Below are 26,721 nucleotides of genomic sequence, written 5' to 3' on the forward strand. Positions count from 1 at the left end.
TTTTTAAAAAGTAAAACTTTATTGCAATGTGCATTGTCACATTCTTCTTTGCACAACAGAATAGAGGCACCCAAACCCATTTTTCAGGAAAATACAAACAAGGACAAATCAAATAAAACATTACAACAAAAACAATTTAAATGAATTGTGTAGTTTAAAACATGTTTAAACAACTTTAAGATAAGGGTCCTTTTCTTCCCATACACAGAATGAGGGCCACCCACAAACCCACACATATTTGATTTTACAGAATATGTATAAGATCATTATACATAACAAGGTCCAAACCATGCTTCTCTGTATCAATGTCTGAAAAGCAGCCATTTGGGATATGAAGCACATTGGACAGATTCATTTCCTCTTTACAACAAATTTTACAGGTTGACATTTCTCAGTAAATTAATAACCAAAACAGATCATCTTGTACAGTTAACATTTAGATTCCTCTGTCACTTTGTTATTTCTGGCCTTCACATTGATCCCCCCCAATTCAGGCCTTCACATTGATCCCCCCCAATTCAGGCCTTCAGATTGATCCCCCCCAATTCAGGCCTTCAGATTGATCCCCCCCCAATTCAGGCCTTCACATGGATCCCCCCCAATTCAGGCCTTCACATTGATCCCCCCCCAATTCAGGCCTTCACATGGATCCCCCCCCAATTCAGGCCTTCACATTGATCCCCCCCAATTCAGGCCTTCACATTGATCCCCCCCCCAATTCATTATCAATTGATAATACATCTCTTGCAAAAAGCATTACTGTTAATTGGCTTTAACATTTACATTAGCGCATTGTACCCATACCATGAAGTCCACATGCAAATCAATCATTATAAAGTGCTGTACCCATACCATGAAGTCCACATGCAAATCAATCATTGTAAAGTGCTGTACCCATACCATGAAGTCCACATGCAAATCAATCATTAAAGTGCTGTACCCATACCATGAAGTCCACATGCAAATCAATCATTATAAAGTGCTGTACCCATACCATGAAGTCCACATGCAAATCAATCATTATAAAAGTGCTGTAAGGACAAGACAATTCATGACCAAAAATTAGGAAGTAATATATTTCTCTTGAACGACTGACAAACAGGTCTTATGAAGCATTTTGTAGTTAAAACTTCCACAACTTCAGAAGTAAATATGTTTCACAGACTTTTCATTATCCACTGATGATCCCCTTAAAGCTTTATCGGTATTTTATTAATTAATTATTTTAAATACAAATGTCCCTTTAAAAATCCAGAGCATCGTACTCATATCATGCACTCCACACGTAAAGCAATCATTATAAAGTGCTGTAAGGACCCTGCGATGCTTTTCATACAGAGATTCCTTCAAATGGACCCACATATAACTAGATACATCTACGATCATCAGAGTAGCAAACCATCTCTCAGCAGGCCTTCCATTCCACATTATAGATATGTAGCCTACAACATTCTCACAACACTGGTTCAATGGTGGCGCTATTACTAACCAGTGTAATTTTTTTTTTAAATGTACAGTGTCACCATTTGTTAAAATGACAAAATGCACAACATATGACAAAATATCATCTGCTTAATAAATTCATAGAAAACAAGACACGATTGGATGTTTTTTTTTTCCTTCCACAGGAGAATCAGTCTCTTCCATCACAGTTCAGACACACAGTCGAGTTCCATCAGTTGATTCCATCTTTAGGCCATTCTTCCAAGATAAAAGGTTCACAGGTAGGGCCCTTGTCCATGGGACTAAGAGAACAGGGCTGAGCACATGTACAGGAGGCAACAGGATGTGGACTAGGAATGCTCTCAGGAGGAAAGTCCACAACATGCCCAAACAGCCATCAGATGCAGGTGCCATGTGGACCTATTGGAGGGACGGGTGTTACATTCTGTATGTTCCCCCTCTCTTCAACTCCATATGTATCCTCAACGGTTCCTAGTGTTGGCTCAGATCCTACTAGTGGTGTCCTGTGTGATGACAGAGAGAGGAAGAGGGTGACAAGGTTTAGATGAGAGAAAAAGGAGACAGCTCATTAGTGGTACTTGGCTTCAGGTAGGTAGCATGTACCATGTTGGTAGCATGCAACTAATTGTCTTTCTACATTACATTATCCCTGTATCATTCTCAGGGTCATCCTGTCTCAGGGTCATCCTGTCTCAGGGTCATCCTGTCTCAGGGTCATCCTGTCTCAGGGTCATCCTGTCTCAGGGTCATCCTGTCTCAGGGTCATCCTGTCTCAGGGTCATCCTGTCTCAGGGTCATCCTGTCTGTTACAGTAGTTGCACATGTAAGAAGAGACTCCGTGTAAAAAGGGACTTTAGTTCAATTCAGGGTTTCAATCAAAACGTATTTTGTCTGATAGTTTTAGAATGGGGAAGCATCTCACTCAAGACAACATAAACCAACAACTCCCAGACCCTAGGGGGTCCGCCCAGAGACCCTAGGGGGTCGGCCCAGACCCTAGGGGGTCCGCTGAGACATGGCCCAGACCCTAGGGGGTCCGCTGAGACATGGCCCAGACCCTAGGGGGTCCGCTGAGACATGGCCCAGACCCTACAGGTTCGTTGAGAAGGGGAGAGGGAGAGGGAGACCCCAGGGAAGACTGTTACCCTTCTGTCCCAACACTGCAGTTATACAGGATACAGAGGCCCCCAGGCTATCGCAGTCAGCCTCTATAGAGAGGCCCAGGGTATCAAATGGGTGTGCTTATTGCTCAATGCTCACCGTTCCCATTGCTGACCGGGCCGTTCCCATTGCTGACCGGGCCGTTCCCATTGCTGACCGGGCCGTTCCCATTGCTGACCGGGCCGTTCCCATTGCTGACCGGGCCGTTCCCATTGCTGACCGGGCCGTTCCCATTGCTGACCGGGCCGTTCCCATTGCTGACCGGGCCGTTCCCATTGCTGACCGGGCCGTTCCCATTGCTGACCGGGCCGTTCCCATTGCTGACCGGGCCGTTCCCATTGCTGACCGGGCCGTTCCCATTGCTGACCGGGCCGTTCCCATTGCTGACCGGGCCGTTCCCATTGCTGACCGGGCCGTTCCCATTGCTGACCGGGCCGTTCCCATTGCTGACCGGGCCGTTCCCATTGCTGACCGGGCCGTTCCCATTGCTGACGATGGGCTCCGTGGTCTCCCAATTCATGGCCTTCTGGACGGCCTTCTTCCATCGTGCGTACCGGAACTCACTCTCTACAGGAGAAAAAGGAGGGACACAGAATTCCATTGGAGGCTCCTATCCTCAAGATAACTGCAGTACATACATATAACCACGAGATGTCAGTGTTAAACACACTACCCAACAAAAAAAAGAAATTGTAGAGAGTGTCATGTAAACCCTGACTTTAGGCAACACAGTGACTAGGGTCTGGTTTCAACGATGAACTCTTGGCCTGGAGGAACTATGTCACATCCTCAGTCGATACGGGAGAAAACATTTTCCGGGGACCCTGCCAACAAATCACAAGGCAGACATGCCAGAACGTCACGATTCAAAACTAAAGTTTCCATGCAAAACCTTGCAGTGGTTTTTCCAGAGTGAAGGTGGTGGATGCAAATTAGCCACATGCGAAATGCACTCACTAAAAATAACCTCCGTGATGTCCATCTTGGCAGCTACTATTTAGTGTTTTATTCAAGGTGATAAGGCAGTGACCTAAAGCCTCTATAGCCCCCCCCCCCAAAAAAAAAGAGTTCATTAGTGAAACCAAACCCTAGTCACTGTTTAAGGTTGGGTTTGAGAATATTAACTGATCGGTTTTTAATGTAAGATACATTTAACCACCAGATGACAGTAGGACACAAATATTGATACGGTTTCACAAATCATGGTGACAGGGTCAGGGATCAATTCAGTTTTCCAAATAAGTCAATTCAAGAAGTGTATTTTTTTTTTAAAATTATGAATTGTAAATTCTCTCTAATATATATATATATATATATATATATTTTTTTTTTAATGTCATTTTCAAATCACTTTGACCCCGACCCTGGCTACTGATCAAGGTCTGACGCTGTTCTCTCACCCTCAGGATTGATCAGGGGTTGGTATTTGTCAGTGGGTATGGTTGTGAGGTTACCAGGGGTCAGACTCCAGACACCCACCCCCTCTGCTGCTCCTGCTGCCATGGCAGCGCCCAGCGCCGTGGTCTCCGACATGGACGGCTTCACTGAGGGAATACAACACAGAAATCCAATACTGCGCCGTCCTCGGGAGTATGTGTATTTGGGTAAAAAAAAGGTTCATGTTAGAGAGAGTGGACTGTGCAGCAGCGGTGTCTGTTTAGGTGTTTGAGTGTACAGAGTGCATGATGTCAACGTGTCTGTATGTTCTTGGAAGTAGACGTAAAATGTGTGTGTGGTTGAGTCAAAGTTTCAAATGAGAGATTACCGAGTGTGTGTTCTTTACCTCAATGCAGTGTGTACGGGTTGGTGCGAGCAGGTGCGTTCGTACTTACCCACGGGGATGCAGAGTACATCAGCTTGAAGCTGCATCAGTAGTCTGTTGGAGGTCATGCCTCCATCCACCTGGAGCTGGGTCAAAGGAACCCCATAATCCTGATTCATAGCCTCCAGGATCTGGACAATAATAATAAATACAATTATAATAATATTAGGTTCATAGCAGAGTCTGCTGTTTGACTTCTGTGATTTGAGTCTGAATGGAACTCAGAGCCATATTCTCTGAAAACAGACAGCCAGCGCAGCGAAGGCCTAGGTGAGATCTGTTAGTGAACAGAGTCTGGCTTACCTCTCTAGTCTGAAAACAGACAGCCTCCAGCGCAGCGAAGGCCAGGTGAGATCTGTTAGTGAACTGAGTCAGGCCACAGATGATACTGTCGAAACGAGAGAGAGAGAGAGATGAAATCAGTATGGAAATAAATAAAAAACTGGCAGCTCTGTTGAAAGAGGACAGAATACACACGTTAACTTTAAAAAAAACACATCTCAAATCTAGTGACATTTTGTCACATAAAAAACCCAAGTGAAATTAATGAAGTCTGAAGCGCAAGGATTGTGTCACAATTAGGTGCAAGTGGCCTACCCTCGTGCACTGGGCTCCCAGTAGGGGGCGTACAGCCCAGAGAAGGCAGGAACAAAGTAACATCCATAGGATGAGCCCACATCACCTGCCAGCTTCTCTGTGAGAGGAAGAGGATGAAGACGGTCTTAAGTAAATATGACCATCAACCTAAAAACGTACAGTGTGTTGCAGAGCTCACCGATCTCTGCGGAGGATTGGATGATTCCCAGGTTATCTTTCAGCCAGCGTACCACCGCGCCAGCTATGGCCACCGACCCCTGGAATAGACCAATCACAGGTCAGCACCAGCATAGAGGAGCCAATCAGAACCTGACAAACATACTGCAGGGCTGTATTTCAGACAGGGCACAACAAGACTAGCACAGTGGCTTGCGAAAGTATTCACCCCCTTGGCATTTTTCCTATTTTGTTGCCTAAAAACCTTGAAGTAAATTAGATTTTTGGGGGGTTTGTATCATTTGATTTACACAACATGCCTACCACTTCGAAGATGCAAAAATATTTATGAAAAAAACAAGAAATAAGACAAACCCCCCAAAAAATTGAGCGTGCATAACTATTCACCCCCCAAAGTCAAAATACTTTGTAGAGACACATTTTGCAGCAATTACAGCTACAAGTCTCCTGGGGTATGTCTCTATAAGCTTGGAACATCTAGCCACTGAGATTTCTGCCCCATTCTTCAAGGCAAAACTGTTCCAGCTCCTTCACGTTGGATGAGTTCTGCTGGTGTACAGCAATCTTTAAGTCATTCCACAGATTCTCAATTGGATTGAGGTCTGGGCTTTGACGAGGCCATTCCAAGACATTTAAAATGTTTCCCCTTAAACCACTCGAGTGTTGCTTTAGCAGTATGCTTAGGGTCATTGTCCTGCTAGAAGGTGAACCTCCGTCCCCATCTCAAATCTCTGGAAGACGGAAACAGTTTTCCCTCAAGAATTTCCCTGTATTTAGTGCCATCCATCATTCCTTAAATTCTGACCAGTTTCCCAGTCCCTGCCGCTAAAAAACATCCTCACAGCATGATGCTGCCACCACGCTTCACTGTGGGGATGGTGTTCTCGGGGTGATGAGGTGTTGGGTTTGCACCAGAAATAGCATTTTCCTTGATGCCCAATAATCTCAATTTTAGTCTCATCTGACCAAAGTACATTCTTCCATATATGTTTGGGAGTATCCCACATGCCTTTTGGCAAACACCAAACGTGTTTGCTTATTTTTTCATTAAGAAATAGCTTTTTTTTCTGGCCACTCTTCCATTATGCCCAGCTCTGTGGAGTGTACAGCTTAAAGTGGTCCTATGGACAGGTACTCTAATCTCCACTGTGGAGCTTTGCAGCTCCTTCAGGGTTATCTTTGGTCTCTTTGTTGCCTCTAATTAATGCCCTCCTTGTCTGATCTGTGTTGGTGGGTGGCCCTCTCTTGGCAGGTTTTTTGTGGGTCCATATTCTTCCCATTTTATAATAATGGATTTAATGGTGCTCTGTGGGATGTTCAAAGTTTCTGATATTTTTTTTTATAACCCAACCCTGGTCTGTACTTCTCCACAACTTTGTCCCTGACCTGTTTGGAGAGCTCCTTGGTCTTCATGGTGCTGCTTGCTTGGTGGGGTTACAGACTCTGGGGCCTTTCAGAACAGGTTTATTTATTTATTTATATATATATATATATACTGAGATCATGTAGACTTTATAGAAGTGTCACCTGTGTGCAATCTAACTAAGTATGTGACTTCTGAAGGTAATCGGTTAGGGGTTTCATAGCAAAGGGGGTGAAAACATATTCATGCATATGTGCACATATGTGCATCACTTTTCTGTTTTAAATTTAAACAATTTGAATTGTATTTTTTTGTCTTCAATTCTGACTATTTTGTGTATGTTCATTACATGGAATCCAAATAAAAATCTATTTAAATTACAAATCTATTTAAATTACAGGTTGTAATGCAACAAAATAGGAAAAACACCAAGGGGAATTAATACTTTCGCAAGGCACTGTATAACAGGACCGTGCGCTACAGGACCGTAGACATGTACCTCGAGAGCGTAGTGGGCTGGTGAGTCCTTCCCCAGTTTATAGGCCAGTGTGGTCAGGAGGCCGTGATCTGACATCACTGGCTGAGACGAAAGAGAGAGGGTGTCATTTTAGAGCAACAGACACCATTTTGTTGAAAAAAATTAAATAAAAACATTTAAGTCCATTTTACCTTGATCCCTGTGTTTCTCAGCAGGAAGCAGCCAGTTCCATACCTTTTCAATACAAACAAGGGTTTTAAAAGGAGATGGACCATAAAAATACAGTCTCTATGAGAAGAACAGAGGAAGACTTGGGGACATCTCTGAAAATCAAATCAAACGTTGTCATGCGCCGAATACAACAAGTGTAGACCGTGAAATGCTTACAAGCCCTTAACCAACAATGCAATTCAAGAAAGAGTTTTTTTTTATTTTTTTTTATTAAAAAATAAAGTAAAACAATTATAAAAATTGACACAATAACAAATGAGGCTATATACAGGTGGTACAGGTACAAATCAAATTTATTTATATAGCCCTTCGTACATCAGCTGATTTTATTTTTATTTTACCTTTATTTAACCAGGCAAGTCAGTTAAGAACACATTCTTATTTTCAATGACGGCCTGGGAACAGTGGGTTAACTGCCTGTTCAGGGGCAGAACGACAGATTTGTACCATGTCAGCTCGGGGGTTTGAACTCGCAACCTTCCGGTTACTAGTCCAACGCTCTAACCACTAGGCTACGCTGCCGCCCCTGATATCTCAAAGTGCTGTACAGAAACCCAGTCTAAAACCCCAAACAGCAAGCAATGCAGGTGTAGAAGCACGGTGGCTAGGAAAAACTCCCTAGAAAGGAGGTACAGAGTCAGGTAGGTACAGCCAGGTACAGAGTCAGTGTGCAGGGGTACAGGTTAGTCGAGGTAATATGTACATGTAGGTAGGGGTGAAGTGACTATACATAGATAAAACAGCGAGTAGCAGCAGACAAATGGAGCGTGGGGGGGGTAATCAATGTAATTGTCCAGTGGCCATTTGATGAATAATGCAGAAGTCTTAAGGCTGGGGGGGGGGGGGGGTAGAAGCTGTTAAGGAGCTTGTACCCTCCCATATCACTTGGTGATGCGTTAACCGTGTTCATAGAAAATAAAATCTCAAAAGTATTTTAGAAATCGCTTTTTTACATCAGCAGTTTTCACAAAGTGTTTTACAGATATTTTACAGCTTAAAAACCACCAAAGAGCAAAGTAGGAGTCAGAAGAGGCACAGTGGCTAGGACCCCCCCACTAGAAGGTCAGGAACCTAGGAAGAAACCTAGAGGGGAGCCAGGCTCGTACATAACATTCTAACATCCATTCTATGAACTAATATATTCTGAAAATGGCTGTGTTTGTGAGTGATGACGACCTAAACCAGCACGTCCAGTTCCACAGAGAAGGACCGTGTCTGCTAGGTCATAAACCCGTCCAAAACAGCTATACCATAGCTGTGAACACAACAAGTAGGACACAGCCAGAATGCAGAGCTACAGAGCCGTGTGGTAGGCTCCCAAACAAATGGCAGAGTCAAAGGCCACCCTCTCCTTTCATTACAACTGAAGGAATACATGGACAGTCTAAGGATAAAATGTTCACACACACCTTTAAGTGATACGGACCTCTGAATAAAATGATATGAATATCACGGTCAGTTTTTTTTTCTCCCAAGTAAGGAGAGAAGAAGAACTTACGTGTTTTTAGCCTGTCCATCCTGGAAGCACATCTGACCAACCAGAGCAGCGGACTGGTCCCCGAGACACTGCGGCAGCAAGAACCACAACAGCGTTTAGTCATCACACACACACAAACCTCTGTCAGTCATTACTGTCAAAGCTAGGTCATTGATTCACTCCCACACACACAGTATATTGTTTTGATGCAATAACAACGAGGGAAAACTCCTTACCCCGGAGATGGGAACTCCTGCCAGAGAACCAGAGTTCTAGAAGAGGATGAAATTAACAGACATGATGTGAGTGAAGTTACTGATCCAGGACCTGTGTCAAATCTCAAAAGTCCATTAAAAAAAAAGTCCAAAAATAAATTTAAAAAAAAAAAAGCCACCTTTATCAAATCAGAACTAATGGTAGCAGCAACAGGATCGGGTCAACCAGGTCGTATGAAAAACACACCATCTGTCCAAATCATCTCTACAGCCAAACCAAAAATCAGCTGTTAAGGCAGTCACGAGACGCTCCTGTCCAAATAACTGGCATAGCTATAGCCACACACTCTACGGACGCCACAGGAGTCGCGAGCGTCTCAATGGTGTAATGGAAAAGAAAAAGGGGGGGGGGGGGGGGGGCAAAGGCCTGGCATTCTCTCCACGGACCTTACCAAACCTCCATTTGGTGGATGTGAGAGAGAGAGAGAGTGATAACATTTTGGGGACGACGGGCAGCCATTTTAGGTGACAGTTGCAAATAAGAACACATCAGAAGTAGGAGGAGCAACCAGCTCAATGAATGACCTCTGGACACCAAGGTAGTTGACAGTAGTGCAGCAAACATGACACAGTGACATGAGATAAAAAACAAAAACAGACACTCTCTAATGAATAGAACGTGAAGTATGTAGTTCTGAATTTGACCCATTTAAAAATCTGCCCTCATTACAAAGACAACTGTCACAAGATGAGCGTCATTTCTCTGTATCAAAGTCATATACAGTGCAAAGGGAAAGTATTCAGACCCCTTGACTTTTTCCACATTTTGTTAAAATGGATTAAATACATTTTTCCCCCCCCCATCCATTGATTATTCTTGAGATTTTTTCAACAACTTGCTTAGAGTCCACTTGTGGTAAATTCAATTGATTGTAGATGATTTGGAAAGGCACACACACCTGTCTATATAAGGTCCCACAGTTGACAGTGCAAGTCAGAGCAAAAACAAAGCCAGGATTGTGTCGAGGCACAGATCTGAGGAAGGGTACCAAAAAAAAAAAAGGCTGCATCATTGAAGTTCCCCAAAAACAGTGGCCTCCATCTTTCTTAAATGGAAGAAGTTTGGAACCACCGAGACTCTTCCTTGAGCTGGCCGCCCGGCCAAACTGAGCAATCAGTCGAGAAGAGCTTTGGTCAGGGAGATGACCAAGAACCCCAAGGTCACTCTAACAGAGCTCCTCTATGGGGATGGGAGAACCTTCCAGAAGGACAACCATCTCTGCAGCAATCCACCAATCAGGCCTTTATGGTAGAGTGGCCAGACGGAAGCCACTCTTCAGTAAAAAATACATGACAGCCAGCTTGGAGTTTGCCTAAAGGCACCTAAAGGACTCAGATCATGAGAAACCAGATTCTCTGGTCTGAAAAAAAAAACAAGATTGAACTCTTTGGCCTGAAAGGCAAGAGTCACGTCTTGAAGAAACCCTACTGTGAAGCATGGTGGCAGCATCAAGCTGTGGGGATATTTTTGGGAGACTAGTCGGGATCGAGAGAAAGATGAACAGAGCAAAGTAGAGAGATCCTTGATGAAAACCTGCTTCAGAGCACTCAGAACCTCAGACTGGGGCGAAGGTTCACCTTCCAACAGTACAACAACCCTAAGCACACAGCCAAGAATGCAGGAGTGGCTTCGGGACAAGTCTGAATGTCCGAGTGCCCCAGCCAGAACCCGGACTTGAACCTGATTGAACATCTCTGAAGAGATCTGAAAATAGCAGTGCAGCAATGTTCCCTAGCCAACCTGACCGAGCTTGAGAGTATCTGCAGAGAAGAATGGGTGAAACTCCCCAAATACAGGTGTGCCAAGCTTGTAGCGTCATCCCCAAGAAGAATCGAGGCTGTAATCGCTGCCAAAGGTGATTCAACAAAGTACTGAGTAAACGGTCTGAATACTTATGTAAATGCAATATTTCCGGGGGGGGAATTACATTTGCAAAATGTCCTGAAAACCTGTTTTTGCTTTGTCATTATGGGGTATTGTGTGTAGATTGATGAGGGGGAGAAACAAAACAATTTAATCCATTTTAGAATAAGGTTGTAACCTAACAAAATGTGGAAAAATTCAAGGGGTCATACTTTCCAAATGCACTGTACATTGACCTTTAAAGTAATAGATAATAAATAGCTGGGGTCATTTTGTTGTTTTCCAAATAGAATGAGTTTTTTGAATTGTGTAGAACTACAGTAAATGAGCTTTAACTTCCAGAAAATTCCTGCCAAAAGGTGCTTCAACAAAGTACTGAATCCAAAAGAAAGGAGGACCAAGGCACTCTTCATACAATTAATTAAAATGCCTTTATTCGTTATGGCATATTCAATAGAAATAACGTTTTTTTTTTTTTTAAACATACGCGGTTCGGCCGCATGGCCTTCGTCAGGGAGTACAAAAAACGAAAGGATTACAAGGTCCTCTTTTGAACAGCTTATCAATTAGCCCAAATTGGAAAGAGGGAGTAGTTACACAATTGATGGGACACACCTAGTAAGCAATACTGTACACATTGAAATATTGTAGCTATGTTATCATAAAAATACGACTCTAAACTAGAAGTATCAGAACATTTAGAAAGGTAGTTCTAACCTTAAATATGAAGAAGTGTCAACAATAAGAAAGCTAAAGTACTGAATACTTATGTAAATGTGATATTTAATTTTGAAAACTTGTTTTTGTTTTGACATTGTGTGTAGATTAAAACTTTTTTTTAAAATATATATTCTATTTTAGAATAAGGCTGTGACGTAACAACGTGGAAAAAGTCAAGGGGTCTGAATACTTTCCAAAGAAAAAAACCCAGTGTATGTCACGTCTGATCAAGTGTGGGGAACGAAACCAAGAAAAACAATATTTAGCCCTGTAACCTTGACCATTATAGTCTAATGACTGTCAACTGGAATCTTATCAGGTCAGCTTTGAGTTGGAACTAAACACTAGTCATAAAAAAATTAAATAACCCGCTTTGATTGGTCACTTAAAAAAGCACACATTTGATCATAAACATCTATGGCTACCTTCTACTGAAAAATGATAAGGACTTAACCTGGATAGGTGGGTTAATGTTTAAAACATGGGTCGGTAAGCGGTTCAAAAACATTACGCAAACATCGACTCACCATTGAACCGTATATTTCTGAGGAGCTCTTCACTTGGGGTAGAATTTCCATTGGGACATCAAAATATCTACAATAAACAAATAAATATATTCGAAATAATGCTGGAAATATAGAGTACATTTTGTAAAATAACTCGTGCAGATATGTCTATGCAAACATGTTCAACTGTGTGTGTGTGTGTGTGTGTGTGTGTCTCTGTGTGTGTGTCTCTGTGTGTGTGTGTGTGTCTCTGTGTGTGTGTGTGTCTCTGTGTGTGTGTGTGTCTCTGTGTGTGTGTGTGTCTCTGTGTGTGTGTGTGTCTCTGTGTGTGTGTGTGTGTGTGTGTGTGTGTGTGTGTGTGTGTGTGTCTCTGTGTGTGTGTGTGTGTGTGTCTCTGTGTGTGTGTGTGTGTGTGTCTCTGTGTGTGTGTGTGTGTGTGTCTCTGTGTGTGTGTGTGTGTGTGTCTCTGTGTGTGTGTGTGTGTGTGTCTGTGTGTGTGTGTGTGTGTCTGTGTGTGTGTGTGTGTGTCTCTGTGTGTGTGTGTGTGTGTCTCTGTGTGTGTGTGTGTGTGTGTCTCTGTGTGTGTGTGTGTGTGTGTCTCTGTGTGTGTGTGTGTGTGTCTCTGTGTGTGTGTGTGTGTGTCTGTGTGTGTGTGTGTGTGTCTCTGTGTGTGGTGTGTGTGTGTCTCTGTGTGTGTGTGTGTGTGTCTCTGTGTGTGTGTGTGTCTCTGTTGTGTGTGTGTGTCTCTGTGTGTGTGTGTGTCTCTGTGTGTGTGTGTGTGTGTGTGTGTGTGTGTCTCTGTGTGTGTGTGTGTGTGTGTCTCTGTGTGTGTGTGTGGTGTGTCTCTGTGTGTGTGTGTGTGTGTGTCTCTGTGTGTGTGTGTGTGTGTCTCTGTGTGTGTGTGTGTGTGTCTCTGTGTGTGTGTGTGTGTGTCTCTGTGTGTGTGTGTGTGTGTGTCTCTGTGTGTGTGTGTGTGTGTCTGTGTGTGTGTGTGTGTGTCTGTGTGTGTGTGTGTGTGTCTGTGTGTGTGTGTGTGTGTGTCTGTGTGTGTGTGTGTGTGTGTCTCTGTGTGTGTGTGTGTGTGTGTCTCTGTGTGTGTGTTGTGTGTGTCTCTGTGTGTGTGGTGTGTGTGTCTCTGTGTGTGTGTGTGTGTGTGTCTCTGTGTGTGTTGTGTGTGTGTGTCTCTGTGTGTGTGTGTGTCTGTGTGTGTGTGTGTCTCTGTGTGTGTGTGTTGTGTCTCTGTGTGTGTGTCTCTGTGTGTGTGTGTGTGTGTCTCTGTGTGTGTGTGTGTGTGTCTCTGTGTGTGTGTGTGTGTCTCTGTGTGTGTGTGTGTGTCTCTGTGTGTGTCTCTGTGTGTGTCTCTGTGTGTGTCTCTGTGTGTGTCTCTGTGTGTGTCTCTGTGTGTGTCTCTGTGTGTGTCTCTGTGTGTGTCTCTGTGTGTGTCTCTGTGCGTGCGTGCGTGCGTGCGTGCGTGCGTGCGTGCGTGCGTGCGTGCGTGCGTGCGTGCGTGCGTGCGTGCGTGCGTGCGTGCGTGCGTGCGTGCGTGCGTGCGTGCGTGCGTGCGTGCGTGCGTGCGTGCGTGCGTGCGTGCGTTCCTACTTGCAGAGCTCGGAGTCCCAGTCCAGGGTGTGTATATTGAAGAGCATGGTGCGACTTGCATTGGTCACATCTGTGACATGCACCCCTCCACTCTTCCCCCCTGTCAGACACTGGGGTAGAGAGGACCACACCGCCACAGAAGATAATGAATAATAAAACATGTCGATTCAGAACCACAACGGAAATAAGTCTTGATTTTAAGTCACCCCTGACAAGTTAAAAAAAAAAAATGTAGATCCTCTGTCATTTTTAAATCAATCATCTGGATGATTAATAATTTATCACAGATAAACAATCTGAACAGGAACTGATCACCAACTCCGATCCAGAGTAACTGTGCAGGTATTTGTACCAGCCCAGTACTGTAGGGTTCGGGTTGGGCCCAGTCTTACCCAGATAAGCCAGGAGTCCACGGTGCCGAACATGGCTCTGTGTGTCAGGACAGCCTCGGCGACCTCCTCCACGTTGTCCATGAGCCAACGCAGCTTCACAGCACTGAAGTATGTACTGATGGGCAGACCGGTCTTGTGCTGGAGAGAGAGAGAGATAGAGGCTGTATCACTTCCGGCCGTGATTGGGTGTCCCATAGGGTGGCGCACAATTGGCCCAGCGTCGTCCGGGTTTGGCGTCATTGTAAATAAGGATTTGTTCTTAACTGACTTGGTTAAATAAAAAGGTTATATTTAAAAGGGAGATGGGAGATGTATGGAGAGATAGAGATCGAGAAAGAATCAAATGTAAGGGTGAGGAGTCAAGGGGGTTGACGTCACCCATCAGAGCACAGTAAAGATGTGTCAGATTGTTCACATCTAATATCTAATCTTCTCATCCCCACAGGTGCCTATAGACTAGGATCCATGGTAGGGGTAGGGGCTATGAAGTAGGGTCTAGGGCAGGGGTGAGTAATTCCAGTCCTCGGGGGCCTGATACCTGGGGCAAAACTGTGACACCCAACTCCAATAATCACCTAATCATGATCCTCAGTTTAGAATGCAAGTAGTTTAAAATCAGCTGTTTGCTAGGGATGGAGGAAAAGTGTGACTCCAATGAGGGCCTGGAGGAGCCCACCACTGGTTTAGGGGTTGGTTTGGGACAGGGCTCTCCTCTTACCTTCAGATGGTTCTTGTTCTTTCCCGGGGTGCTGTTGATCAGCCTCTCCACTGTGGACTGTGTACGAAGGTCCAGCCAAACTACAGGGTTAACCAGCACACAAGGAGTTAAAAATTAAATATATATTTAAAAAACTAAAACTTCAATTGAATAAAATCACCCAGAGATTATGATAGATATATATATATATATATACACACACACACACACACACAATGTTCAACAATAGACAGTGGTGAAACTGGCAGAATGAAAAGCACGACTGTTGGTATGACATCACACAGTACTTCCTGGAGCTGGGGGAGGGTGTAATGGTATTGCAACAATGCTATTGGATGATGTTATGCAATCTGGCCATGTGCTTTGTGGTTTGTCACATGACAACTTTAGGAAATGTACTAAGTTGAGTTACGGGTAGGATCTGTGTGGAGGTTTGAGGGAGAGACTGGGGGGGGGGGGGGGGGGGCTGAGGGTAGCTGTCTGAATCAGACTGGGGAAAAAAAAGTGTACGTGTCAAAGCCAATGAATTGGACTGGTTCCTAAAACCACTACTGAATTATAACTCTGATCCTCCCCCCAAAAAAGTGAACAGGCTGTTCCTTCTACTGGGGACGGTGACCCCGTACTTTCTGGCACATACGTTTGTGACTACCAATGAGCTTGGTAATACCCACCAATGGCATTGTAGAGCGGTTCCCCCGTCTCTTTGTCCCAAACCAGCGTAGTCTCTCTCTGATTGGTCACGCCGACAGCTGGGTAAACACAAACAAAAAAAAATTGTAAACTAACACCACACGCCCTGCTGCATTCAATGGAATCCTGAGTGCCACTGTAGGTACAGAGTATTCACACCCCTTGACTTGTTACACATTTTGTTGTGTTACAGCCTGAATTCAAAATGGATTAAATGGATTTCTTAACACACACACACACACACACACACACACACACAAATCCCATAACGACAAAGTGAAAACCTTTTTTGGAAAATGAAACGTATAAAATAGCTAATTCAGATAAGTAGTCACACCCGTGGGTAAGTCTAAGAGCTTTCCACACCTGGATTGTTCAACATTTGCCCATTATTCTTTTCAAAATTCTTCAAAGTCTGTCAAATTGGTAGATGATCATTGCTAGACAGCCATTTACATCTTGCCATTGAGTTTCAAGCTGATTTAAGTTCAAACTGTAACTCAGACATTCAGGAAGATTCACAGTCTTCTTGGTAAACAACTCCAGTGTATATTTGACCTTGTTTTATGTTATTGTCCTGCTGAAAAGTGAATGTATCTCCCAGTGGCTGGTGGAAAGCAGACTGAACCAGGTTTTCCTCTAGGATTTCACCTGTGTTGAGCTCCATTCGGTTTCTTTTAATCCTACAAAAACTCCCCCAGTCCTTATCAATTACAAGCATACCCATAACATGATGCAGCCACCACTATGCTTGGACATATGCGAGAGAGGTACTCAGTAATGTGTTGTATTTTCCCCCCCAAACAAAACACATGGCATTCAGGACAAATAGCTAATTGCTTTACCACTTTTTTTCCAGTATTACTTTAGTGTCTTGTTGGAAACAGGAAGATATATATATATATATATATATATATATATTAGTGCCTTCAGAAAGTATTCACACTCCTTGACTTTGTCCACATTTTGTTGTGTTACAGCCTGATTTAAAAAAAATATATATATATATATATATATATATATATATATATATATATATATATATATATATATATATATATATATATATATATATATATATACACATACATACATACACACCACTGTACCTTTAATGTTGGAGATGTCTATGTTGAGCTGGCCGAGCTTCTCACAGGTCCTCTCCATACACTCATAAACTGACTGAAGAATCTCCTTAGGGTCCTCTTCTACCCAGCTGACACACACACATACACAGTTCAACTAAGTGTTGGAAACGGTTTTACCAGTATTAGAAAGTAGCAGTTCAGAGTACGAACATGGTGAAATTGTGGAATGACAAGTGTTATATTTCAGCTTAGTGTTGTACAGTGATCAGGAATAGAACACACAACAGGTACTGACACTTAAGTATTTCAGTCATATGTGGTCCAACTCTCCTCTTTTCTACTGGCCCTCATCAGGGTCAAAGACAATTGTTTTTTTATTTTTATAAAAAAGTTCTGACTCGGTCAAAGAGTCTTTCCAAAAGAACCCAGGCCCATAGTGAATAGCAGCTTCTCTGTATACAAGGCGTTCAGAAAGTGTTCAGACCCCTTCTCTACATTGTTACATTCCAACCTTAGTATTGAATAAATTTTAGACTATTAAAAAAATAAATCAATCTACACACAATACCCGATAATGACAAAGCAAAAGCAGGTTTAAGAATCTTGGGCAAATGTATTGAAAATGGAAAAATAAAAAATAATTCAGAAATACATTATTTACATAAGTATTCAGACCCTTTGATATGAGACTTGAAATTGAGCTCAGGTGCATCCTGTTTCCATTGATCATCCTTGAGATGTTTATACAACTTGGAGTCCAGCTGTGGTAAATTCAATTGATTGGACATGATTTGGAAAAGACACACCTGTCTATATAAAAAAGGTCCCACAGTTGACAGTGGATGTCAGAGCAAAAACCAAGCCATGAGGTCAAAGGAATTGTCCATAGAGCCCTGAGAAAGGATTGTGTCGAGGAACAGATCTGGGGAAGGGTACCAAAAAAATGTCTACAGCATTAAAAGTATCCAAGAACACAGTGGCCTCAATTCTTAAATGGAAGAAGTTGGGAACCGCCAAGACTCTTCCTAGAGCTGACCGCCCAGCCAAACTGAGCACCCGGGGGAGGAGGGCCTTGGTCAGGGAGGTGACCAAATACCTGATGGTCACTCTGACAGAGCTCCAGAGTTCCTCTGTGGAGATGGGAGAACCTTCCAAAAGGAAAACCCATCTCTGCAGCACTCCACCAATCAGGCCTTTATGGTAGAGTGGCCAGAGAGAAGCCACACCTCAGTAAAAAAGGCACATGACAGCCCGCTTGGAGTTTGCCAAAAGTCACCTAAGGAACTCGGACCATGAGAAACAAGATTCTCTGGTCTGATGAAACCAAGATTGAACTCTTTGGCCTGAATGGAGGAAACCTGGCACCATCCCTACGGTGAAGCATGGTGGTGGCAGCATAATGCTGTAGGAATGTTTTTCAGCGGCAGGGACTGGGAGACTAGTCAGGATCGAGGGAAAGATGAACAGATCAAAGTACAGAGAGATCCTAGATGAAAACCTGCTCCAGAGAGCTCTGGACCTCAGACTGGGGTGAAGGTTCACCTTCCAACAGGACAACGAACATAAGCACACAGCCAAAACAATGCAGGAGTGGCTTTGGGACAAGTCTGAATGTCCTTGAGTGGCTCAGCCAGAGCCTGGATTTGAACCTGATCGAACATCTCTGGAGAGACCTGAAAAATGCTGTGCAGAAACGCTCCCCATCCAACTTGACAGAGCTTGAGAGGACCTGTAAAGAAGAAATGGGAGAAACTCCCCAAATACAGGTGTGCCAAGCGAGTAGCATCATACCCAACAAAATGCTGGAGGCTGTAATTGCTGCCGAAGGGGCTTCAACAAAGTACTGAGTAAAGGGTCTGAATACTTAAGTAAACGTGATATCATCGTTTTGTTTTTTTGCAAAAATGTCAAAACCTGTTTTTGCTTTGTCATTATGGAGGTATTGTGTGTAGATTGATGGGGAGGGGGGGGACAATTTAATCCATTTTAGAAAAAGGCTGTAACGTAACTTTCCGAATGCACTGTAAGTTCCCCAAATAAGGCTTTAGTAGCCCACAGTCTGCCTGGTCCACAGAACCCCACAGTCTGCCTGGCCCACAGAACCCCAGTCCACCTGGCCCACAGAACCCCAGTCCACCTGGCCCACAGTCTGCCTGGCCCACAGAACCCCAGTCCACCTGGCCCACAGTCTGCCTGGCCCACAGAACCCCAGTCTGCCTGGCCCACAGAACCCCAGTCTGCCTGGCCCACAGAACCCCAGTCTGCCTGGCCCACAGAACCCCAGTCCACCTGGCCCACAGTCTGCCTGGCCCACAGAACCCCAGTCTGCCTGGCCAATAGAACACCAATAGTCTGTCTAATGTAAATAAGCCCTGGACATTGGACTCTGACAGCTCATGCATTCAGCTAAAGGGGGAAAAAAACATAGGGATCTTCATTAAAGTATAATCTCAGTTCTTAGTACTCAGTGTTGACTCAACCCAGGGAGGGGATTTGGTAAATGTTGACAGACTCAAAGATCCTCCTTCCATATTTCCCCTCTCTCCATTCTTCCTGTCATCACTGACCAATCCTGGATCAGAATTCACCCCAGAAGGGTGGCGCCAGGTAGCCTAGTGGTTAGAGAATTGGACTAGCAACTGAAAGGTTGCAAGATCGTATCCAAGCTGACCAGGTAAAAATCTGTCGGTCTGCCCCTGAACAAGGCAGTTAACCCACTGTTCCTAGGCCGTCATTGAAAATAAGAATTTGTTCTTAACTGACTTGCCTGGTTAAATAAAGGTTGAAAGAAAAAGAGGAGAATAGAAGGCTCATAAAAGTATTGTTACTGGGCCTTGCAAGCGGACTGTATTGCAGTGTAAGGTGTGGGCACTCACCCCTCTTTAGGGAAACTCTGCTTTATCCCAACCTGGTGGTGACTAAGCAGCTCTGCCGTTTTAGAATTGAACACCTGAGGAGAGGAGCGACAAGAGTTAGAGTTGTTCCCACTGTGCAAGTGATCTTAAAAAAATGTATCCTTTTTATTTTTTATCTGATTATACTGAACAAAAATATATTTTTTAAGTGACAATTTCAAATGATTTTACCGATTTACAGTTCATAAGGAAAATCAGTCAATTCAAATTAATTCTTTAGACCCTAATCTATGGATTTCACGACTGGGAATACAGATATGAATCGGTTGGTCACTTTTTTTTTTTTATCAAAAAAAGGTTGGGGCGTGGATCAGAAAACCAGTCAGTATCTGGTGTGACCACAATTTGCCTCATGCAGCGTGACACAGTTGATGAGGGCTCTTTGTGGCCTGTGGAATGTTGTCCCCACTTCTCTTCAATGGCTGCCCAACATTGCTAGATATTGGAGGGAACTGGAACACGCGGTCCTACACGTCGATCCAGAGCATCCCAAACATGCTCAATGGGTGACATGTCTGGTGTGTATACAGGCCATGGCAGAACAGGGACAGTTTCAGCTTCTAGGAATTGTGTAGAGATCTTTGTGACATGGGGCCGTGCATTATCATGAAACATGAGGTGATGGAGGCGGATGAATGGCATGACAATGGGCCTCAGGATTTCATCACGGTATCTCTGTGCATTCAAATTGCTATCGATAAAATTAAATTGTGTCCAATGTCCGTAGCTTTTGCCTGCCCATACCATAAGCCCACTGCCACAAGCTCTGTGAGTTCTTTCAAAAATCCATGAATATGATGGACTTGTCATAAGTGTAAAAACACTAAGTTGACTGTGCCTTTAAACAGCTTGGAAAATTCCAGAAAATTATGTCATGGCTTTAGAAGCTTCTGATAGGCTAATTGACATTATTTGAGTCAATTGGAGGTGTACCTGCGGATGTATTTCAAGGCCTACCTTCAAACTCAGTGCCTCTTTGCTTGACATCATGGGAAAAATCAGAAGAAATCAGCCAAGACCCCAGAAAAACATTTTTTGTAGACCTCTACAAGTCTGGTTCATCCTTGGGAGCAACTTCCAAATTCCTGAAGGTACCGCGTTCATCTGTACAAACAATAGTACGCAAATATAAACACCATGGGACCACACAGCCGTCATACCGCTCAGGAAGGAAACGCGTTCTGTCTCCTAGAGATGAACATACTCTGCTGCAAAAAATGCAAATCAATCCCAGAACAACAAAGGATCTTATGAAATGCTGGAGGAAACAGGTACACAAGTATCTATAGCCACAGTAAAACGAGTCCTATATCGACATAACCTGAAAGGCCGCTCAGCAAGGAAGAAGCCACTGCTCCAAAACAGCCATCAAAAAAGCCAGACTACGGTTTGCAACTGCACATGGGGAGAAAGATCGTACTTTTTGTCCTCTTATCTGATTAAACAAAAATAGAACTGTTTGGCCATAATGACCATTGTTATGTTTGGAGGAAAAAGGGGGAGGCTTGCAAGCCGAAGAACACCATCCCAACCGTGAAGCACGGGGTGGCAGCATCATGTTGTGGGGGTGCTTTGCTGCAGGAGGGACTGGTGCACTTCACAAAATAGATGGCATCATGAGGGAGGACAATTAGGTGGATATATTGAAGCAACATCTCAAGACATCAGTCAGGAAGTTAAAGCTTGGTCGCAAATGGGTCTTCCAAATGGACAATGACCCCAAACATACTTCCAACGTTGTGGCAAAATGGCCTAAGGACAACAGAGTCAAGGTATTGGAGTGGCCATCAAAGCCCTGACCTCAATCTTATAGATAATTTGTTGGCAGAACTGAAAAAGCATGTGCGAGCAAGGAGGCCTACAAACCTGACTCAGTTAAACCAGCTCTGTCAGGAGGAATGGGACAAAAATTCACCCAACTTATTGTGGGAAGCTTGTGGAAGGCTACCTGAAATTTTTGACCCAAGTTAAAACAAATTAATGGCAATGCTACCAAATACTAATTGAGTGCATGTAAACTTCTGACCCACTGGGAATGTTTTGAAAGAAATAAAAGCTGAAATAAATGATTCTCACTACTATTAATCTGACATTTCACATTCTTAAAATAAAGTGGTGATCCTAACTGACCTAAAACAGAGATTAAATGTCAGGAATTGTGACATACTGAGTTGAAATATATTTGGCTAAGATGTATGTAAACTTCCGACTTCAACTGTATATAATAATCATTCAGAATAGTCATTGCAATCAAACATTCATCACAGGAAGTTGGTGGCATCTTAATTGGAGCTCGTGGTAATGGCTGGAGTGGAATAGATGTGGAATGATATAAAACACATGGTTTCTATGATGCCATTCCATTGGCTCCGTTCCACTTTTTTTTTATATACTCTGATCATGAATGTTGACAGATGAACAATGTCTGCTTTGTTTTGGCACAACTGTCAGGTGTTACTACCTGAGAGATGGATGACGGTCCTCAGCAGTAGATACCATGGAATTTACAGGAATAATAAAAGGAGTGTGAAAAGTGATGCTCATTTGAAATAGTCACTAAAAGCAAATCAAACATTTATTGGTCACACAGACGTGATTAGGAAGATGTTATTGCGGGTGTAAATTAAACGCTTGTTTTTCTAGCTCCTACAGTGCAGTAATAATCTAACAAATCACACAACATATGTAATTTGCATTGTTTTACAGTCCGGGAAAGACCAATTGCATAGTGGTTTAGATCGTCAGGTTTTCCCCTGAAGGTGTGTTTTGTTCATCAATTATTCATTAACGTGTTACTTCATGGTTTTTACATGTTAAATAGCCAGGGACCAGCTGGACTCCTGTCCTCTATGACCATTTGAAAAAAGGAGTGCTTGACCTCTCACCCATAGGATAGTAGTTAATGTGTAGACTACACGTTACACACATTTTGGCGAGAGTTAGAAACATTGTCCAAGACTGGATTGTCCAGAACGTCACATCGCTTGGAACATATTTACATCACAACAGGACGAGTCAAAAAAAAATGCAGCGCCTTCTACAAAAACGGCCAGCTTCTTGTTTAACCAAGACAAGTGAAACAGTTCACAGTTTATTCAGGTAGAGGTATAAAGAAGCAGGGATGGGGTGTTATCCCATTGCTGGGATAACAAGGGTGAGAGATCAGAGACCCTCTTAAAATAATGACTATCTACATCAACCCTGCTTACAGTGGCACTAGGGTCGGACAAAGTCAGACTTGTCCTTTATTACATTACACACTTGTTCCATTATATTACACACAAGTCACCGGATGAGGGAGTCTTCTGAATGGGGGGGGGGGGTGGGTTTGTTAAGAGCTGCGACACTGAACATTAAGGAAAGGGGGATACCTAGTCAGTTGTGCAACTGAATGCCTTCAACTGAAATGTCTCTTCCGCATTTAACCCAACCCCTGGCCCAACACTCTAACCACCAGCTACCTGCCGCCCCTTCATTAACACGCCCCTTCATTAAAGAGTCGCTTGGTTTTGGAGGCAGAAGGACCTTAGAAATTATTTTAAAAAATCAAGAGGTTAAATTGAGACCTTCATATGGGTTCCCACACGGCCACACACCCACTGAGTGGACAAAACATTAGGAACAATTGCTATTTCCATGACAGACTGGCCAGGTGAAAGCTATGATCCCTTATGGAGACAACCTTCAAATCAGTGTAGATGAAGGACAGGAGACGGGCTAAAGAAGGATTTATAAGCCTTGAGACAATTGAGACATGGATTGTGTGTGTGTGCGCCATTTAGAGGATGAATAGGCAATACAAAATATGTTAAGTGCCATTGAACGAGGTAGGACAGTAGGTGTCAGGCACACCGGTTTGAGGGCGTCAAGAACACTAACACTGCTGGATCTTTCATGCTCAACAGTTTCCCGTGTGTATGAAGAATGGTCCACCACCCAAAGGACATCCAGCCAACTTGACACAACTGTGGGAAGCATTGCAGTCAACATCCCTGTAGAACGCTTTCGACACCTTAAATGTTTTTGTACACGCTCAGTGTATTTCCATGTTACTACAGCTCTTGTTTACAGAAAACAGACGAATGAGAGAGTGGACTACCGGTGTTAATTAGCTAACGGAGTCTCTGAACACGTGTGTAAAATGGAAGACAAAACACCACAAATGTGTTGTCGCTGAAAAATACTGGTCAGCTGCAACCTACTGTTTAAAAACAGTCAGCATAAGTGTGTTTTTTTTTTTGCATTGGTGAAAATATTTTGGGACGAGATATGAAAGTGGAGGGGTTTTGTTTCTGTACAGCACTTTGAGATATCAGCTGATGTACGAAGGGCTATATAAATAAATTTGATTTGATTTGATTTCTAGAACAGTACTGAAATTGAGAATCGATTCACGTTTAGAGATGGAGGATTTGGCCGTTTTGGCTTCCAGAGCCAATTCACCTTTAACAGAACATGTAAGGTCCTTGGACGATAAGGAGTAATTTTAGGCTTCTATAGTCCAATATTGGGCTAGGGGGTCGGACAGTCTTCCTGTGTAGACACCACGGAGCAAGATATGGCTCAGAGAACATACCTCAATCCAAGGATGAGAAATGTGTTGTACTCTGAATTGTCCCATTATCGCAACTGTTACACAAAGAACAACTGCTAGTTTTTTCTCCCAGTAAACTGCTGTTTTCATCCTCATGCTAGGTACCAGAAGCCACAGCAGCCATTTTAGAATGGCAGTGTCAGCCAATCAGCTCTTTTGTTGTTCAACGTGACATTCCATTATGGCTGCTGTGGCTACTGCAAGCTAGCATGAAGATGAAAACAGCGGTTTACTTTAAAAACCTAGATGTAAAGTCACCTGTGTGGTTCTGATACCGGTTCAAATCGACATTTTCACTTCTAAATTGATCTGTGGACGCCGTAGATGGAAATGGCTTGCATTGAGTAATAGCCCTGGTTCCCAAGGATACAGTAGTATATTTGTTGCTCTCCTGTCTGAACCCCCTACCTCACAGCCACTGACATAGCACATGCCTGAAACCCTTATCGTAGCACAGCAGGAAATAGTGGTTTCATCACTATAGTACAGTCAGAGATCAATTTTTAGCCATTAAATCAACAAACAAAAAATATTAATAGATTTTAAACAAAAACATTTATTTTTTTGGGAGTTCAGGAAGCCACTCCAGAGCTCTGTGTGATGTTCACATTGGTGGGGGCAGATGTTTCGATCAGGAGATACCTTCAGAAAATATGCACATTTTTCTATAACACTAAAAACATGTATTTTACAGTTGTAAGGAAGGTGAAATGTTACAGTTTGTGGTTTTATAATTTCATTATACTATATTTAGAAAGAATACAAGTAATTCCAAACCTTATTCATACAGTGGTAAATAGGGAATACGTCATAAAATATTTAATAAAAATAAAAATCATATTTGTACTTGTGTCTTCAAAAGTGACTCAACAATTTTTTTTTATTTTTTAAATGTACAGAAAGGTGAGATTGTAATCTTGGAGTATGCATTGGGGCGGCAGGTAGCCTAGTTAGAACGTTGAGCCAGTAACCGAAAGGTTGCAAGATCGAATCCCCAAGCTGACAAGGTTTTTACCGGTCCCTGAACAAAGCCGTAATTGTAAATAAGAATTTGTTCTTAACTGAACTAATATATTATTATTATTATTATTATTATTATTATTATTATTATTATTATTATTATTATTATTATTATTATTATTATTAATTTTAACCAGGCAAGTCAGTTAAGAACAAATTCTTATTTTCAATGACGGCCTAGGGACAGTGGGTTAACTGCCTGTTCAGGGGCAGAACGACAGATTTGTACCTTGTCAACTCAGGGATTTGAACTTGCAACCTTCCGGTTACTAGTCCAACGTCCGCCCCGGTCCTCATGATAAATAATTACTTTCGGGGATTACACGAAGTTACATTTCAGAGGTTTTTGAAAAACAGGAGAACGCAACCCAATCAGAAGTCAGAGGCTTGCTGTGACTTTGCCAACTTACCAGAAACCTCGTCGAGCTTGTGCCTTGATCGATAGCTGCGACCAGGGGCTCCATTGTGATCCTCTCCGAGTAAGACGCTGTGGACATCCTTCTGTTCGTATCCGTGGTGATCAAGTTCTACAAACGCCGGTGAACCCGTGGTCGGCTTTATATTACCCACTACAGGCAGTCCTGTTGAGACCATGCGAGAATCCTTCCAGTCACGTTGACAAAATCCTATCGGTTGTGGCTAATTTATGTTTGACGAGCTGTCAGAAGGCGTTGGCCTCGTGCTGCCCAATCAAATCCGGGGGCACGTCCAAAATAAATAAAAAAACGGTTCAACGAGTTTAAATCACCGGGATAAATGCCGCATTCAAAACAAGTCAGTCCATTGAAGACAACTGGGAACACGAGAGAAAAAAAAGAGCACCACTGGGAGAAAAATATTTTTAATCGTCATCCCAACTCGGAATTGGAAGTCGGAAACTCGGATATCTTTCTAGACTTCCGACCTGAAGATCGCTGAAGTCATGACCCCCCCCCCCTCCCGAACTCCCAGTTGTCCTAAAAGCATCAAAAGTTACACCCTTCATTTTACAACAGTGATTTGGACATAAACACATCCAATCATCAATCACTAAAACTGATATTTGAGTTCATCTGTATCTTATCTTAGGCTATAACTCTGCAAACTAACAGATGAGCACAGCTTCATCCTACTCAACATGTATTTACACTCTCCATCCCCTTTTTCAGAAGAAAAAAAACAACTTTTATTCTGTAGTTGTCTGTGTGGATCAGACTAATTGAACATCATCATAGAGCAGACTGCATATTGTTGTGTCTGTCATTCTCCTTGTGATAAAGAGGACAACCGGAGTCCTAAAATAGACCACAGCTTTTATATTTGGTCTGTCAGGAATCTTCTGCCTCTCGGCTTCTGATGTGCAGTGGCAACTAATTGCGATTCACTTAAAAGTCCAACGCGACTGTTTTCATCTCAATATCAAATCACTTCTGGGTAACCATTAAGTAAGTACCTTTCAGCCTGGGATTGTTTTCGATTAACATGGTGATGTCATCAGACAGGCCAAAAGTCCATCCCACAGGCTGAATCTTTTCAAACAGCTCTTATACTAAAAGGGTATTATCATCATTTTCAAAATGTCACCGTA

General features: G+C 43.1%; 1 protein-coding gene across 1 annotated transcript; it reads right to left on the reverse strand.

Annotated features, from left to right (window-relative positions):
• LOC109905352 (glycerol kinase) lies at nucleotides 1–25,784 on the reverse strand. Its single transcript, XM_031801590.1, has 19 exons — nucleotides 25,565–25,784; nucleotides 19,502–19,575; nucleotides 16,647–16,753; nucleotides 15,519–15,596; nucleotides 14,845–14,924; nucleotides 14,127–14,264; nucleotides 13,735–13,844; nucleotides 12,157–12,223; nucleotides 9,007–9,042; nucleotides 8,792–8,859; nucleotides 7,254–7,296; nucleotides 7,084–7,164; nucleotides 5,223–5,301; nucleotides 5,045–5,141; nucleotides 4,751–4,835; nucleotides 4,458–4,578; nucleotides 4,026–4,169; nucleotides 2,725–3,192; nucleotides 1–1,967 (listed from the first exon to the last, which is right to left on the reverse strand). Exons 1-19 carry the CDS (start codon nucleotides 25,649–25,651, stop codon nucleotides 1,957–1,959), a joined length of 1,974 nt encoding a protein of 657 aa, XP_031657450.1. The 5' UTR covers nucleotides 25,652–25,784; the 3' UTR covers nucleotides 1–1,956.
• Between the last annotated feature and the right edge of the window lie 937 nt (nucleotides 25,785–26,721).

Source organism: Oncorhynchus kisutch, linkage group LG2, assembly GCF_002021735.2.
Source record: "Oncorhynchus kisutch isolate 150728-3 linkage group LG2, Okis_V2, whole genome shotgun sequence".
Classification (NCBI taxonomy): domain Eukaryota; kingdom Metazoa; phylum Chordata; class Actinopteri; order Salmoniformes; family Salmonidae; genus Oncorhynchus; species Oncorhynchus kisutch.